At 38.9% G+C, this 14758-nt stretch overlaps 1 protein-coding gene across 3 annotated transcripts in view; it reads left to right on the top strand.

Moving 5' to 3' along the window:
* The window catches only part of Cher (filamin A protein cher), a 206614-nt gene that overhangs the window by 48489 nt on the left and 143367 nt on the right, over positions 1-14758 (top strand). For all 3 annotated transcript variants that reach the window (XM_076391756.1, XM_076391755.1, XM_076391757.1), the window contains exons 8-9: positions 8842-9268; positions 9378-9593. In XM_076391756.1, coding sequence (XP_076247871.1) covers positions 8842-9268; positions 9378-9593 — 643 coding nt within the window. The remainder of the gene's footprint in view (positions 1-8841; positions 9269-9377; positions 9594-14758) is intronic.

Here is a 14758-nt window from a genome sequence, read left to right on the forward strand (position 1 = left end):
ATGCGATAATTCATGTACCGTTAGTTTAATCTCTGTTCAAGTGCATAAAAAGTGTTGATTACTGCTTTCAGGGGTGAATCTGCGTTTTCGGATGGGTGGACATTTTTAAAGGAAGTAGCCCAGAAATTACTTATTGTATAGAAATTAACATTAAATTTTGTTACACCTACGGGTTCTACTCACAATCAGTGTGGGGGGATAAAGTTCAAAAGAAATCATATAGCGCAAACGCACCGTTCAGACGCAAAAAGATGGTTAAAATTTACACAAAAACTATAGTATGTATACTATGTTTTCGTTATTATTATTATTTATTGATATTATAATATTATATTCTACGCAGTAGTATCGAAGGTGGGTGTGTAGAGGAAATAAAAAAGTTAATTATCGTGCCTTTTAGGGCTGAATCTGCACTTGTGAATCGGTGGACATTAGCAAAACACCCATTTATAAAATTGTTTATGACATTAAAGACATTGACTGTTTCTAAAACTAACATTGATTGTTTCTATTTTTATGTAAACCTATTCGGTTAGTTGAGAAGAGAAAATTATTGAAAGAAACCATATCTCGTAAATGAATCGTTTAGATGTACCTTGATAGCCGTTTTATATTTACTTGGTATACGCACTCTACTATACGCACACCACTATATAAATATCCCTCGCAAGCAATATCAAGACCGACTTCGGCAGCAAAGAGGGAGATCTTTGAAACTACTCTAAGGCCGTTCCTCATGGAGTGGGGTGTCGGCACTGTCGAATCCGCTGGCGAGCGATTTTGGGCATTGCCTGACGCCCGCAGATACTTTTCTTGAGCATCGCTGCTCTATGCGGTGTGTAATAAGTATATTGTTGCGTTTTCGGGAGTCGCCGGCGACTTCATGCGCGTATCACCAGCTTGCGACTTTCACGCCGACATTTTAACGCTTAATTCCGTATTGGACAACTTTTTATTTACAGTAGACATTTCGCGATTATACAATTAAGTAGACGTCTTATCACGTTGACAACTGTCAATTAGTTCTTTTAAGAACCGATATATCTTCTTTCGACGTCTTGCTCGACCGTCTTATGGATATTCGTTGCGAGCGATGCATGGCAATGGCCATGTAGCCGGTGCTTGTAACAATACAGGGTAAACAAAATAACTTGAACACCTTCAATATCTCGCTTACATATTGTAATAGGAAGAAATGATAGAGGAAAAAGTTGCTCGATTTTGAGGGGCAAATATTTATTTATTTTTATCTATTTGTACGGGTTACAACCCTTTGGTATACAAAAATACTGGAAAAATTTATACAAAACCGTAGTAGGAAGCCAACAATCGCATAACATTCTTTCTAAAAGTAGCAGGAGAATCGAAAAAATTAAGAAATCTGCAAAATCTACTGACATGAATAAATATTCTATTAAGACTATTAATGCTGTTCATTTATTATAACATTTCTATAAAGAAAAGAAAGCTTTTTGGTAATTATTCCTTGAAAGACCTTGGAAAATACATTCTGCTAACTGATCTGTCTATAATTAATAATATCAGATAGATCGTTACCTTTGAAAGTAGGCCTAATAATACATGTTCTCCAAAGGGTCGAAAAAGTACCTATAGAGAACAATGTGTTAAAGATCTTCCAAAGAATTCTGGATAAGATGAAGATGCATAATTTTACTAAAAACGGGTGAATGCCGTCATTGCCTGGTGAAGTGTTTGCATTTAAAGATTTAATGCTATTGCAGACTTCACCGATTTCTATGCTGAGACTAGAAATGGCTAAGTCAGACTTGAAATTAAAAGAAAGATCATTGTTTTCTTCATTTATACAATACAGCTATTCAAAAAATTGAGCAAAGCCATGAACGATAGAAGGAATCATCACGAAGAAGGTGATTTTTGAAGTGCATAACAGCAGATCAAATCTATATATAATCATAATATATAATCTATCAAATCTATATACAGGGTGTAACAAAAATGTCGCAGTTCCTTAAAAGGGGTGATTTAGGGGGTGATTTGAAACAACTTTTTCCTTAGCGAAAATGTAAGATGAGGCTTCGTTAACGAGTTATTTACGAAAAACACCGGACAATGAGAGCGCGAGTTTGCCGCCCGAGCGACCGCGGTAGCGTTGGGTACGCGCGCTAGATGCTACAGTTGTACTCCGAACAAGAAAGTCGTCATACATCGAAGAAAATAGCATTAGTATGAAAACTGAAATACTGACATAATAAATAACACCGAGTCCTTTTTTTGTTTATCACTTGAAGTGAATAATTACTTAAAATCGAGGAAAACTACGTGCAACGTAAAAATGCGAATATGTAAATCTCTTATTCGCATAACGTATAAACGAAAAAGCAATACAACGAAAAATAAAGGAAGAAGAGAACAAACTTCACCTGTAGTTTGTAAACCTGCGTCACTGGGTCACTGTACCGATCCTGGTCATCGACCGTCGAAATGGTTTATGCTAGGGCACGCGTTTAGGTAATTTATGGCTTTATTGCTTTGGTTTCGAAGGAGACATGATCTCGGAGTGTCCGAACAAAGAAGGTCTGAGGTGCTTAAACTACGTGGGGGGTACAAGGAGCTTCTTTGGAAAAATTCTACCCTGCCATAAACCATTCCAGAGGTCGATGACTAGTATCGATACAGTGACTCAGTGACACAGATTTACAAACTACAGATGAATTGCATTTAATTCATTAATGATTATTATTTTTTAAATCTAACGCAGACTACTTTCAACGTTTCTATCTTCAACGTTAATTCTCCAATTCTCCGTTCATTTCTTTTGTTGCATTGCTTTTTCGTTTATACGTTATGCAAATATTTTCACACTAATGCTTTTCCTTCGACGCATGTCGACTTTCTTGTTCGGAGTACAACCGTAGCGCCCAGCGCGTACCCAACGCTACCGCGGTCGCTCGGGCGGCAAACTCGCGCTCTCATTGGCCGGTGTTTTTAGTTAATAACTCGTTAACGAAGCCTCATCTTACATTTTCGCTAAGGAAAAAGTTGTTTCAAATCACCCCCTGAATCACCCCTTTTAAGGAACTGCGACATTTTTGTTACACCCTGTATAATGTAATCAGGCAAACCAAGTTTGGAACTATCAATGCCCTCACACAGCCAGGTTTCGACTAATATAATTATTTCATAAAATTCCGAGGATGAAGCTCTAATAAGCTATATAGTTATAACTGTTTCAAAGAACAGTTATAACGTCCTCCCTCGACTTGCGAGTGATTTTTAAATCACTCTATGTCTATGTCAATCTGGATGCTTAATGCCAATACGCGTAGCCTTAGAAAACGAGGAGATGCCCGCAGGATGAAGTTGATTAATAATATTTAAGGCTAATTTTGAATCCGATTGGTAAAAAATTGATTTCGAGGTTATACTTTTTAAAATTTCTAGGTCATCGCAATGATTTTAAATGGAACGACATATTATCATCATCGTTGCATGATAGCCTAGGTTAAGACCAATCCAATGATCTAGGATACTATGACTTCCACGTGAGCTTAGGACCCGAAAAACTCATAAATGTTTTGGTGACTAATTTAACAAGCACGTAATACAAATACATTATACAAAGCTCTCAAATTCAGAGAATAAATACAGTCACTATGCGATAATATTAGTCCGATCTCTGAGATATTATTTATGTAACCGTAACGCTGTGAAGGCATGACAGTTATACGTTAAACGATTCCCAGATAAAAAACATCAATCACCTCATATGTTTGGACTGCTACAATGAATAACAACGTACATTCATCTGAGTAAATTAGGCATTCACTTAGAGTATATATCCAAAGTTGCATTGAAATAAGGAACAGCATTTTAAACACATTTTACAATTGTGTAAATTGTTATTTCTTGACTCACCAAAACGTTTTTGAATTTTACGCGTTCCAGGTCACATGAAGATCAAGTATTTTAGATCATTGGATTCGTCTTGGCCTGAGCTATCAATAATAAACAAATGTCGTTGCATTAAAAAGAATTGCGGCGACCTTGAAATCTAAAAAAGTATGACCTCGAGACAAATTTTTCGCATACCATATTTGTCCCTCTAAATCAAGCAACTTTTTTTCTCTACAATTTCTTTGTGTTACAAAATCTAAGCGAGACATTCGAGGTACTTAAGTTATTTCGTTTATCCTGTATGTTGAAATATTTTAAGGGGTAATAGATTACTGGAATACAAAATATTCTAGAACATAGTGTCTGATTTACTTTCGTTTTGCACGAATAGTGCCTTAATTCGTCTGTTTAAGAAAGTTGTGTTTGTTTCAGAATGCCCTTAACATATGTATGTTATAGACACAAGTTCTTCAATGGAACTCCTATCATAAACGGTCCCCGCTGTCTCGATTACTGGATTATCTTGAACAGCTGTCCGCCGGCAATCTTTTAGTCTACACTTCATCTGTGTGTGTTACCAACTCTTTTTTCCACAAAAAAGTTTCATAAAAATTAAACCAGAAGTGGTACAACATAATGTATTGACTTTTTTCTTCTATTACTTCTTCTTAATGTAGCTGAAAAATTACAAAATCCTCCAGTTATTAGTTTACTGTATAAGTATGTTAACTTTGAAGCATTATTACTACAGGACGAAGGCAGATCGCATACTATCTCAGAAGATATTTTGTGATCAAATTGGGGTACTCTATCATCCCTTAAAATTTTTCAGCATACAGTTGTTACATCCTGTGTAGTTAAATCTTTACCAAATGTTTAACAGTTTTTCCTTATTAAACAATCCGATTGCGACATATGGTTTCTTTCAAACATTTTCTCTCCATAATAAACAGAATATGTTTACGTACAAAAATTGTGATAAATAATTTTACGAACGGGCTTTCTGTAAATGTTCACCCATCCAGAGGTGCAGGAATAACCCTGAAAGCCAATTAATTTTTTTACACCTTATACAACCTGCAGTTGGTAGCGTCCAAAAAATCAACTTCCAACAATCCTCTTCCACTTGTTTTACTGGTTTTCGTGTGCTTAGTGTCCTTGCTATATTATCTCTGACTACAGATCTACTTTGCTTGTAAGTTTATGTCTTTGTCGGCTCAATAAACATGACAACTATTGCAGCTTTTATTATATGTCTATAAAATGCTCCACCAATGTTATCGAAATCGGTCTCTCATTGTATAATTCGTAAAAATTTCATTTTCTTTCATTGTTTTTAAAGTAGTTTATTTCTATATTAAGGGGGCAGACTCCTTGTGTCGTGAGCTGTGTGCGTGCGCTCACACAAGCAACGAAAGTCATACACGTATACGCGATGAGCGAAAGAGGTGAACGGTTTCACAAATTACGTTTGACGTCTCGACACTTGCATAAATGAATTTTTCGCAGGTACAGAACCTACGGGTAGACTTCACCACAGGGTGGTCTGATCTGTTTAAACTCCAATAAACACTATACGTTGAGAAAAATGTAAAATTACAAACTGTAAGCATAAAACAGACTGTTGCAAACTAGCAAGATGGCTGCTGAAGTAACATTTTTGCAAATATCTTACGATTTAATAGTTTTTTCATTCATAGCAGACCAGACCAGCCTTCCTTGAATTAGCACAATATTGTTGGAAATGCAATTTTCCTCAATTGAACACTTCTTGAAGGCGTGAAGCGTAATATATGTTGTGTACGTATTGAAAGTTTGGTCACGCTGTTGCCACATATATGTAGGTACATATTACAATTCGACCTTCGACCCATCAGGAAAACTCGAACGAATCCAGCTCCAGCCGCGATTTTGATTCTTACTAATAAGGGAACATCGCGAGGTGAAAATCTCCGATTCTGATGAAACTTTGCAGGACTGTAGAATAGTCGAAAATATTCGACACGTATTTTTTTTATCGGTTCTAATTCATGTAAAGGGGGACCACTCAATTCAATTCACCAATTTATTATTGGTACCAATTTTGTCATTTCAAAGGTCATTTACTACCATATAGTATATTCTGAGTAAAAGTATTATTCAAATTTGAAGCAGATCGGATCCAAAAAGTTGTAAATGGAGTCGATATTATGCAAAACATTATAAGAACATATGTTTTTCGTAAAGCCACTCGTTTCAGGGCCCAATTTCACACAAATTGTAGTCTAACTAGGAATGTTTCGTAATCATACGGAAATGTTGTTTTTAAAGTTTGAATTGACTTAGATCACTTTCATAATTATAGGCACATATGTATTGTTTCATTCGTGATACTCTTTATTTCTCGCTCGCACCGTCCTTTTCTATATTCCATATGAAGCAAAATATCGGCTCAAGGCGTATTCAGTAGAGATTTACTGATGAATAAAATTGTAATTGATGTGGCAACAGCGTGACAGAACTTTCCTACAACGCGATTTGGCAATTATACCTTCGCACTTCTCATTTATAATTCAACAAGATAACGCTAGATGTTACATTATCAAATGTTTCGTGTACAAATTATATGTTTTCACTAATGCCCGCTTTTTCGTAACAGCGCTTCGATCGATTTGGAGTAGGCCCCGAAGAGTCTGCCCCCGTAATACACCAATCCCAATAGAATTTCAGAGTCCCAGTGGTATGAGAATTGAATGTTTTAATGACTTTACCAGTCGGTTTGTATTTCGTTAACATCGTAAAAACGGTGTAGTTAGCTTCTAACTTTCTACTGCACTGCTGACGGCCTCCATTCCGACATCACTGCTACTATCTATCTCTCTATTTCTCTTTCCATTCTTTTTCTGTCTCTGTGTGTATAGAGTTCTATCGTTTTCTACCATTCAGTGTATTATATGTGTGTAATTATTAACCACTGTTCAACTAAATATACATATTGTTATTATTATGTTATAGCTTTAATTTATTCTATACTCTCTAATTTTATAAAACATATGTTTTACACGAATTTAAACCAAAGAAGTCGTAATTAGAATAGGACCGCCTTTGAAATAGAGAATTGCGCATGCACATACTTCGGTACGTCCCCACCACTATATATATTTATTTTGTGATCAAATTGGGGTATCCTGTCACTCCTTAAAATATTGAAACGTATACCTGTTACATCCTAAATATTATCCATAAAAGAAGTGCCTCTATCTTTTGAAATGTGATAATGTTTTACACTTATTCATGCAAAAGTATTAAATATTTTCCTTGCTTGACTTCTTACTTCTTCATGTATATCATAAATCGCAAAATACACTCCAAAAATGATTATTCTACAAAAGTTTACTTCTCATTTTACTTCTGCTCATGTCACGAAGCACACTTTCAATGGCATGAAAGTTGACTCAGAGCATAGAGTCGAACCTGGCAATTTTGTTGTACCTGACATTATGTTGCAAATACGTGGAGATTTCAGAGAGCTGATAGGTCTTGTCAGTGGAAATAAGACTGTTTCTCTAGCAGACTGTGACTGTTCTCTAAAGATCAGGAATAGTCTACCTAGAAAAGCCCAAAATGTGAACAAATTTTACGATAGAATGACACTTATATCCAGTTTCGGAATCGCTTATGGCGGACTTTGATGCCATTTTTCTAACGAATATTATATTTTCTGAGCGAGCGACATACATTTCAGTTATTAGGGAGTGAAGTACTATAGCTTAGAATTGTTGTGTTTTTTAAAGTAATTGTTCATCTGAGAAATTTCCTTTATGAGTATACTTCTGTGGCGGTTATACACTTTTTTTGTGGTTCATTGACATTAAAGTCTAGTTTCAAATATCTCGAACGCTTCGCTGTGAGAAGCTTGAAATGTGCATGATATCTCTGTCATTGTTATCTACTTTATCGTAGGAAAGTACTCTATGTATGCAGTACTACATATTTAATATTTTAACTATAGAAAGACATACATGGTGCTATATCTAAAACAGGCCACTTGAATATAGTTTGTTTACTTTCGTTGATAGATGAAATCCTATCAGACCAAAGTTGTTTGGTTTCGGGGAAGACGTAAGCTGATATTAATAGTTTTTTTTATAGGTGGAAATATAGAGGGAATATTAAGAGCAATTTCACTTTTTTCAGTGAAATGATATGCTCGAATAGTCTGGAAACAATTTATTTTCCATTGCAGTTGACATTAGTGATGTTAAACGGCCTTGAATTATAGTCATTGTATTCGTCTTAAAATGCTTTATTTAAAAGGTGAATAAAAAAACATATCATTTCACTGAAAAAAGTGAAATTGACCTTGATCTCCTCTATATTTCCACCTATAAAAGAACTATTAACATCAAGCTATGTCTCCCGCGACATCAAGTAACTTCGATCTAATGTACTTTGTTTTACCATCGACAGCGAATTATTCAGGTGGTATGTTTTAGGTTCCCCACCTTGCATATTGTATATAAACATTACAATTTCTTCACGTAAATATTTTTAACAGAAAAAGGAAAGATTATTAGGAGACATTGTGTTCGGATAACTGAACATTCGGATAGAAGAATGTTCAAATATTAGAATACTTAGAAAGTTGAGGTTCGAATATGTAAGGCTCTATTGTATTTATTTTCCTTCCGATCCCCGTAGCCGGCAGTTTTTCGACTTAGCAGTTTATTCTTAAAGTTCGGCTGAGAAACAAGTTACGCCGGTCCACACTTTTATATTCATAGTAGATAGTATAATTATATATTTCTGTTCGTAAGTGTCCATTAGGAATTAACATAAGAAATCCTTAATAATTATATGTAGAATTAGTTTGTAATGTTTTTTCACATACTCCTGAACACTGTATATAAAAGACACAAAGCTGAATACTTTTGTGATAATTCATATGACTATATTAATTAATTGTATCTATTATAATGTTTCTAGAATATCTAAAGTTGACCAAAAGACGTATAAATGTCATTATACTCCAGTTAAAGAAGGACGACACACAGTAATGATAACATACGGTGGAAAAGAAATTTATAAATCACCTTTCGAGGTGAATGTTGGTCCCTATAAAGAATCAGCAATCAGAGCGTTTGGTCCCGGTCTTCATGGTGGCATAGTTGATTATCCAGCTAAATTTACAGTAGATACAAATGGAGAAACTGGTGGCCTTGGATTTTCAATCGAAGGTCCTTCTAAAGCAAAAATCAGTTGTCATGACAATGGCAATGGAACAGCAGATGTATCCTATTTACCGACTGCTCCGGGACATTATGCAGTTCATATTCTATGTGATGGAGAAGATATTCCAAAGTCACCGTACGTTGCCAATATTCTACCGAAAACTGAATTTGACCCTAATAAGGTATTCAATATTTTATATACTATAATAGTCAATAAATATAGAAAATAAATTCAATCGAACAGCATTAACGCATATTTTAGAACGAGGTAATAATTAATGTAACTTTCAGGTGAACGTGTACGGTTCAGGTGTTGAAGCAAAATCTCTCCCCATTAATAAACCAACAAGCTTTACAGTTGACACAAGTAAAGCTGGACAAGCAGCTTTAGCTGTTAATATTCAAGACGCCTTTGGAAGAGATGTTCCTGTTAAAATTGGTGACATTCGCGATGGAAAAGTGCAATGTGAATATACTCCAACATCTGGATCACAGCACATAGTAATGGTAATGTTATATTATATCAAAATACACTAACTTATCGAGTTTCTAACTATACTGTTCTATTGACAAATATGCTATTGTTATACTTTCTCTTTTACAACAGATTTTTGAGATAAGACGGGATTCATTACTACCAAATATTCATTGTTACTCCATTATTACTAAATAATCGAACTAAACATTGAACTAAATACTTAAAAAATTCAGTCACACTTATAAGTGTTCGCAATACGGGACTTATAAGAAAGATTACTTTAGTATCATCTCCTGATCTTTATGCAACTTGGTATACAACACGTATTAAACACGTATTTTTTTCTAACTGCTGGTATTCATGTTCATAAGGTGACATCCATCACCAAAGGTAGGGTGGAAAATATATTTCCGTAAATATTTCGAGAATTAATGCAGGTAGAAAAAAGTGGTAAATGTACACAATGTGTGGTTTTTTTTATAAATAATATGTTCTAAACGAAATTAGAGATATTTAAGAAAATGTATTTTTCACCCTAACTTCGAGGGTGGTTTTCACCTTCTAAACATGAATATCAGCAACGAAAAAAATACGTGGCTAATATTTTTCGACGTACTACTCATGTATCACGTTTAATCAAAATCAGAAGATGACACTAAAGTGATGTTTCTTGTTAGTTTCAACGAATCCATCTCTTTTGAAAGTATTTTCACAAAAATGATGTCCAAATCCCAAGGCCGGTTATCGTATTTTGGGCGCTGTAGAATTCGGTGCAAGAAGCACATTCAATTGGATACAGTATACTCGTTTAGCGAAGGATCTGTATTCCAGAAAAAAATCACTTTTCGTTTCTGAAGACGGTGTTTATTTGTTTTTCTCGTTGTCGCGTAGGTGTCTCCAGGTCAACTCTCTATCCAGTCTTTTTTTCACTACCACGAAAACGCGCCGAACCTATCCATTCGTTCCCATCGGTCGCGCCCTCTATTTCCACCGTCGTGACGGTGACCTCGTGTCACGACTTTGCGGAGCACGGGTTACTGGCTCAACTTGGCAACGCAGCGGAATTTCCTCGAGACCCGAGTCGCTTGACCACATGGCCCGCACGTTGTCACTCTCGCAACGCTTAGGCCCCTCGGAAATTCAGGACTTTATGACACCCGCCGTAGCTATTGAGGCCCAAAAATAAAAGTCTTAAACAAAAGGAAACATGCATTGTTTGAAACACCTAACGGAATAATCTTCTCAAAAATAGCTTTCTTTACGCACGTGTCTAAAAATCCTGCCAACCATCTGCACGGCAAGTGTTCTTATTTGTACGTGTTGCTGGCCGCTACACTCGGTATCCTCATTAGCAACATACAATTTCACCAACTTCTCCACATGTCTTGCAGTCTTGAATTTTTACAAGTCTTGTATTTGTGTGACTGCAAACATATTGGATGTTCTTATTAGCAATGGGTACGATCCTACCTTGCTGACATTTCGGTGCCATCACTAATTGCGTATACAGTTGGTTAGATAGGAAATCGATGATGGGAGATGCTAATGATGAGTACAATTGGTATATATTGTATAAAATTGGTTTGATAGTAAATTATAGTAATAATTTTTAATACTATTTAGATTTATTGAAACGAGTTACATTTTAATATAATGATTGCAACACGAAAATAGGATATTCAATTGACTAGTGTTCAGTTATAACTGGCTGATTTCATTGCAATTAGCAGACAAATTTTACAGAAATTTCTTTTTTCATTAGCAATTATGAAAAAACTATACGGACAGTTTTATTGAATATAGATATATTCACTTCATAACATTTCGATATAACCTTATTTCAATCTTGGCAACGTTCTTCAATATAGTTTTCCTATTGCAAACATAAAAAGTAGTTGAGAAGCAGTTTTTTTTTATTCTGCCATATGTCACGGTATTAAAATGCAATCGAAAATGAAGACCGGACTGCATTCTCACAGCGAACTATGAAGGAAATATGAATGGCGAAGTAGACGCGTTGCTCCCGCCACATTGCGTCCATGCGCAAATTGTATCCGCACGTCGTCTTTGATCACTCCTGCAACAGCCGGATTCTGTGCATAAGCAGGTATTCTCCTGTTTCACTCGATAGCGGCCACCCACGACTTCAGTCGTTCCACAGCAACCACCGTTTTGGCCCCTTGACCTCCCTGCCGCAAATCCTCGACCTCGTAGCGGTCGTTTCTCAATACCCGACGAACCCTGAACGGCCCCTTGAATTTCGGGTGCAGTTTTCTGCTCTCCCCTGTGGGTCGCTCCGCAGTGATCTCGACCATCACCAAGTCTCCTTTCCGATACTGAGTCGCTTCGCGACGGGCCTTGTCGTATCGTTCCTTCTGTCGACGCTGATCCTCCGTGATGTTCTCCGAGATTTGCTTCCTTAACTCCTTCAGGTCCAAGCGCTGTATTTCTGTCTGCACTTCTTGCAGAATTCGCGCCTCCGCCGTGGTTCTGGCATTGAAACCCATCAACGCCTCTGCGGGTGTAGCTCCAATTCCCTTATTATGAATTGTGTTCAGCGCGCTTTGAATTTGCTTCACACATTCGTCCCATCTCTCTGACTCTTTCCCCGCCATCGTCGCGGCCAACGACGCAACAATGGTCCTGTTGCATCGCTCGCATTGGCCATTGGCGCGTAGTATAGCGACTGCGTTCAGGATGTGGCGAATCCCATAGGTCGTGCAAAACACCTTGAATGTCCTCGCTGTAAATGCCGTGCCTCGGTCACTAATAATGCGAGATGGGACCCCGAACAGGTGCACTACATTCAATAAGACCTTAACTACCCGTTTCGCCGTCGTATCTCGTACTGGCTCTATGATAGTAAACTTGGTGAACGCATCGACGATCACCAATAAATACTTGTTCTTTCGAACGCTCGTCTCAAACGGTCCCACGTGGTCGATGTGCAGGGTGTGGAAAGGCTCCGGGCTCTTCTCAATAGGGTGCAACTTACCCTGCCTTTTCCCAGACGTCCGTTTATAATATACACAGCTCAGACAGGCTCTTACATATTTTTTCACGAACGACCCCATCCCGGCAAACCAGTAATTCGTCGTCGCAGTGTCTTCTCCAATCCTAAATGCCCCGCATCGTCGTGGCATAAACGACAAATCTAGAACCGTGCTACACGTGGCACAGCCCACGCTGTCCGACCCCCTTCCAACCGTCGATAGATCTTGCCATTTCGCAACGCATACTCGGAGAAGTACTGCTTCGTCTCGCTGTTGCGGATGTTCTCGGTTAAGATTTGGCGAATTCGGCTCAGCTGTTCGTCCTGCATCTGGGCAGCCAGGATTCAATCAGCTTCAGTGACGTCCACCGGATATAATTCGATTCCTTGCACCGGATTTCTGCTGAGAGCGTCGACGTGTTGCATCCTAGTCCCCGTTCGATACTCGATAGTGAAGGTAAAATCCTGAACCTCCAACCACCATCGGCCGACACGTGGTATCAGGTCCCTCTTCGTAAAAGTGGTCCGAAGGGCATTACAATCCGTAACGACCGAGAAATTCAGCCCAAGCAAGTACACTCGAAAATGTCGGAGTGCTAGTACCACAGCCATTGTCTCCAACTCATAGGAGTGATACTTGCGCTGGTCGTTGGTAGTCTGTCTACTGAAATACCCGATCACATGCTGCTTGCCCTCTGCGGTGAACTGGAACAGAATGGCACCGACCCCCAGTGAACTTGCATCTGTGTGCAATTCCGTGCGAAGCGTGGCGTCGAATATTGCCAATATCGGTCTTGTGGTAAGCACTTTCGTTACCCGTGCGACTGCTTCTTCTTGTTCCAGTCCCCATGTCCACTTCGTCTCCTTCCTCGTCAACATTGTCAACGGTGCCATTATCGTCGTGTGTCCATTCACAAATTTTCTAAAATATCACGCCAGGCCCAGAAACTGTCGAATCTCCCTGACGTTCGTTGGATTCGGCATGACAAACACAGCCTCCACCTTCTTACGTCCTGGCTTGATACCGTCGGCACTTATCTCGCTGCCAAGATAATCAATGCTGGTCATCAGGAACGAACATTTCCTCAAGTTCAGCGTTAGGTTATGCTCCCGTAATTTATCCAGGACAAGTGCCAGTCGTTCCAGTCCCTCCCGTACAGTCCTCGACGGTATCATGATGTCGTCGGCATACGGAAACGCAGCAGTGTTCCTCAATGGACCCAACACATCGTTCATGAGTTTCTGGAACGTAGCGGGCGCGTTGGTCAGGCCGAAAGGCATTCTCGTAAACTCGTAGTGACCATCGGGGGTAACGACGAACGCGGTCTTCTCGATAGAGTCGGCGCTCATCGGTACTTGATAATAACCCGAGGCCAGGTCCAAACCCGTAAAATATGCGTCCCCCCCCCCCCCCCCCCCCCCCCCCAGTCGATCATATTGGTCCTGAATCCGTGGTACAGAGGATCGATCCTTCACAGTTATAGCATTCAAGAGCCGGTAATCAATACATAATCGGTAGTCACCGGTCTTCTTCTTGACCAGGGTAATTGGGCTCGCGTACGGCGACTTGGATTCCCTAACAATACCATTATCGAGCAGTTCCTGGATGATCCGCCGTGCAGCTTCCCGCTCTGTCTCGGCCATCCGGTATGGGTGATAGTACACTAGCTTATCGGTTGTACAACGGATCTCCATTTCCGTGGTGGCTGTCTTCCCGAGTGTCTGCATCGATGTTGATACACGATCAATATATGACCTCATAAGGTCCCTGCAGAGACCCTTGCTGGCCTCGTCAATGTCCCCGAAGATCATTTGCTCAATCTCCGTTGGTTCGTCGCTCGAAAAGACCTCTATACCCTTTCCCCGAATCTCTTCAATCCTCGGCAAGTTGCGTATGGTGACGCTATCCTCTCTCTTAATGAGCAGGCCATGATCCTGGTCCAAGAAATCCCGACCGACAATCGCCTCGTGGTACATCGCGTCCGCATCAACTATTATCGCCCGTACTTTCGCCATGGCCTCCATGATCTTGATCGTAACATCGGCCACTAGTTTGCTCAACGTTCTAGATCCCGCAAACCCCCGCAATTCCAGCTCTCTATCCGCAATCATTTGAACCTTGATTCGCGTCGCTACCGGTTTCTGGATCAATGTCCTCGCGCTCCCCGTATTGACGAGACATGCCACCTTGCACTCGTTGAT

The sequence above is a fragment of the Calliopsis andreniformis genome, unplaced genomic scaffold, assembly GCF_051401765.1.
Source record: "Calliopsis andreniformis isolate RMS-2024a unplaced genomic scaffold, iyCalAndr_principal scaffold0048, whole genome shotgun sequence".
Classification (NCBI taxonomy): domain Eukaryota; kingdom Metazoa; phylum Arthropoda; class Insecta; order Hymenoptera; family Andrenidae; genus Calliopsis; species Calliopsis andreniformis.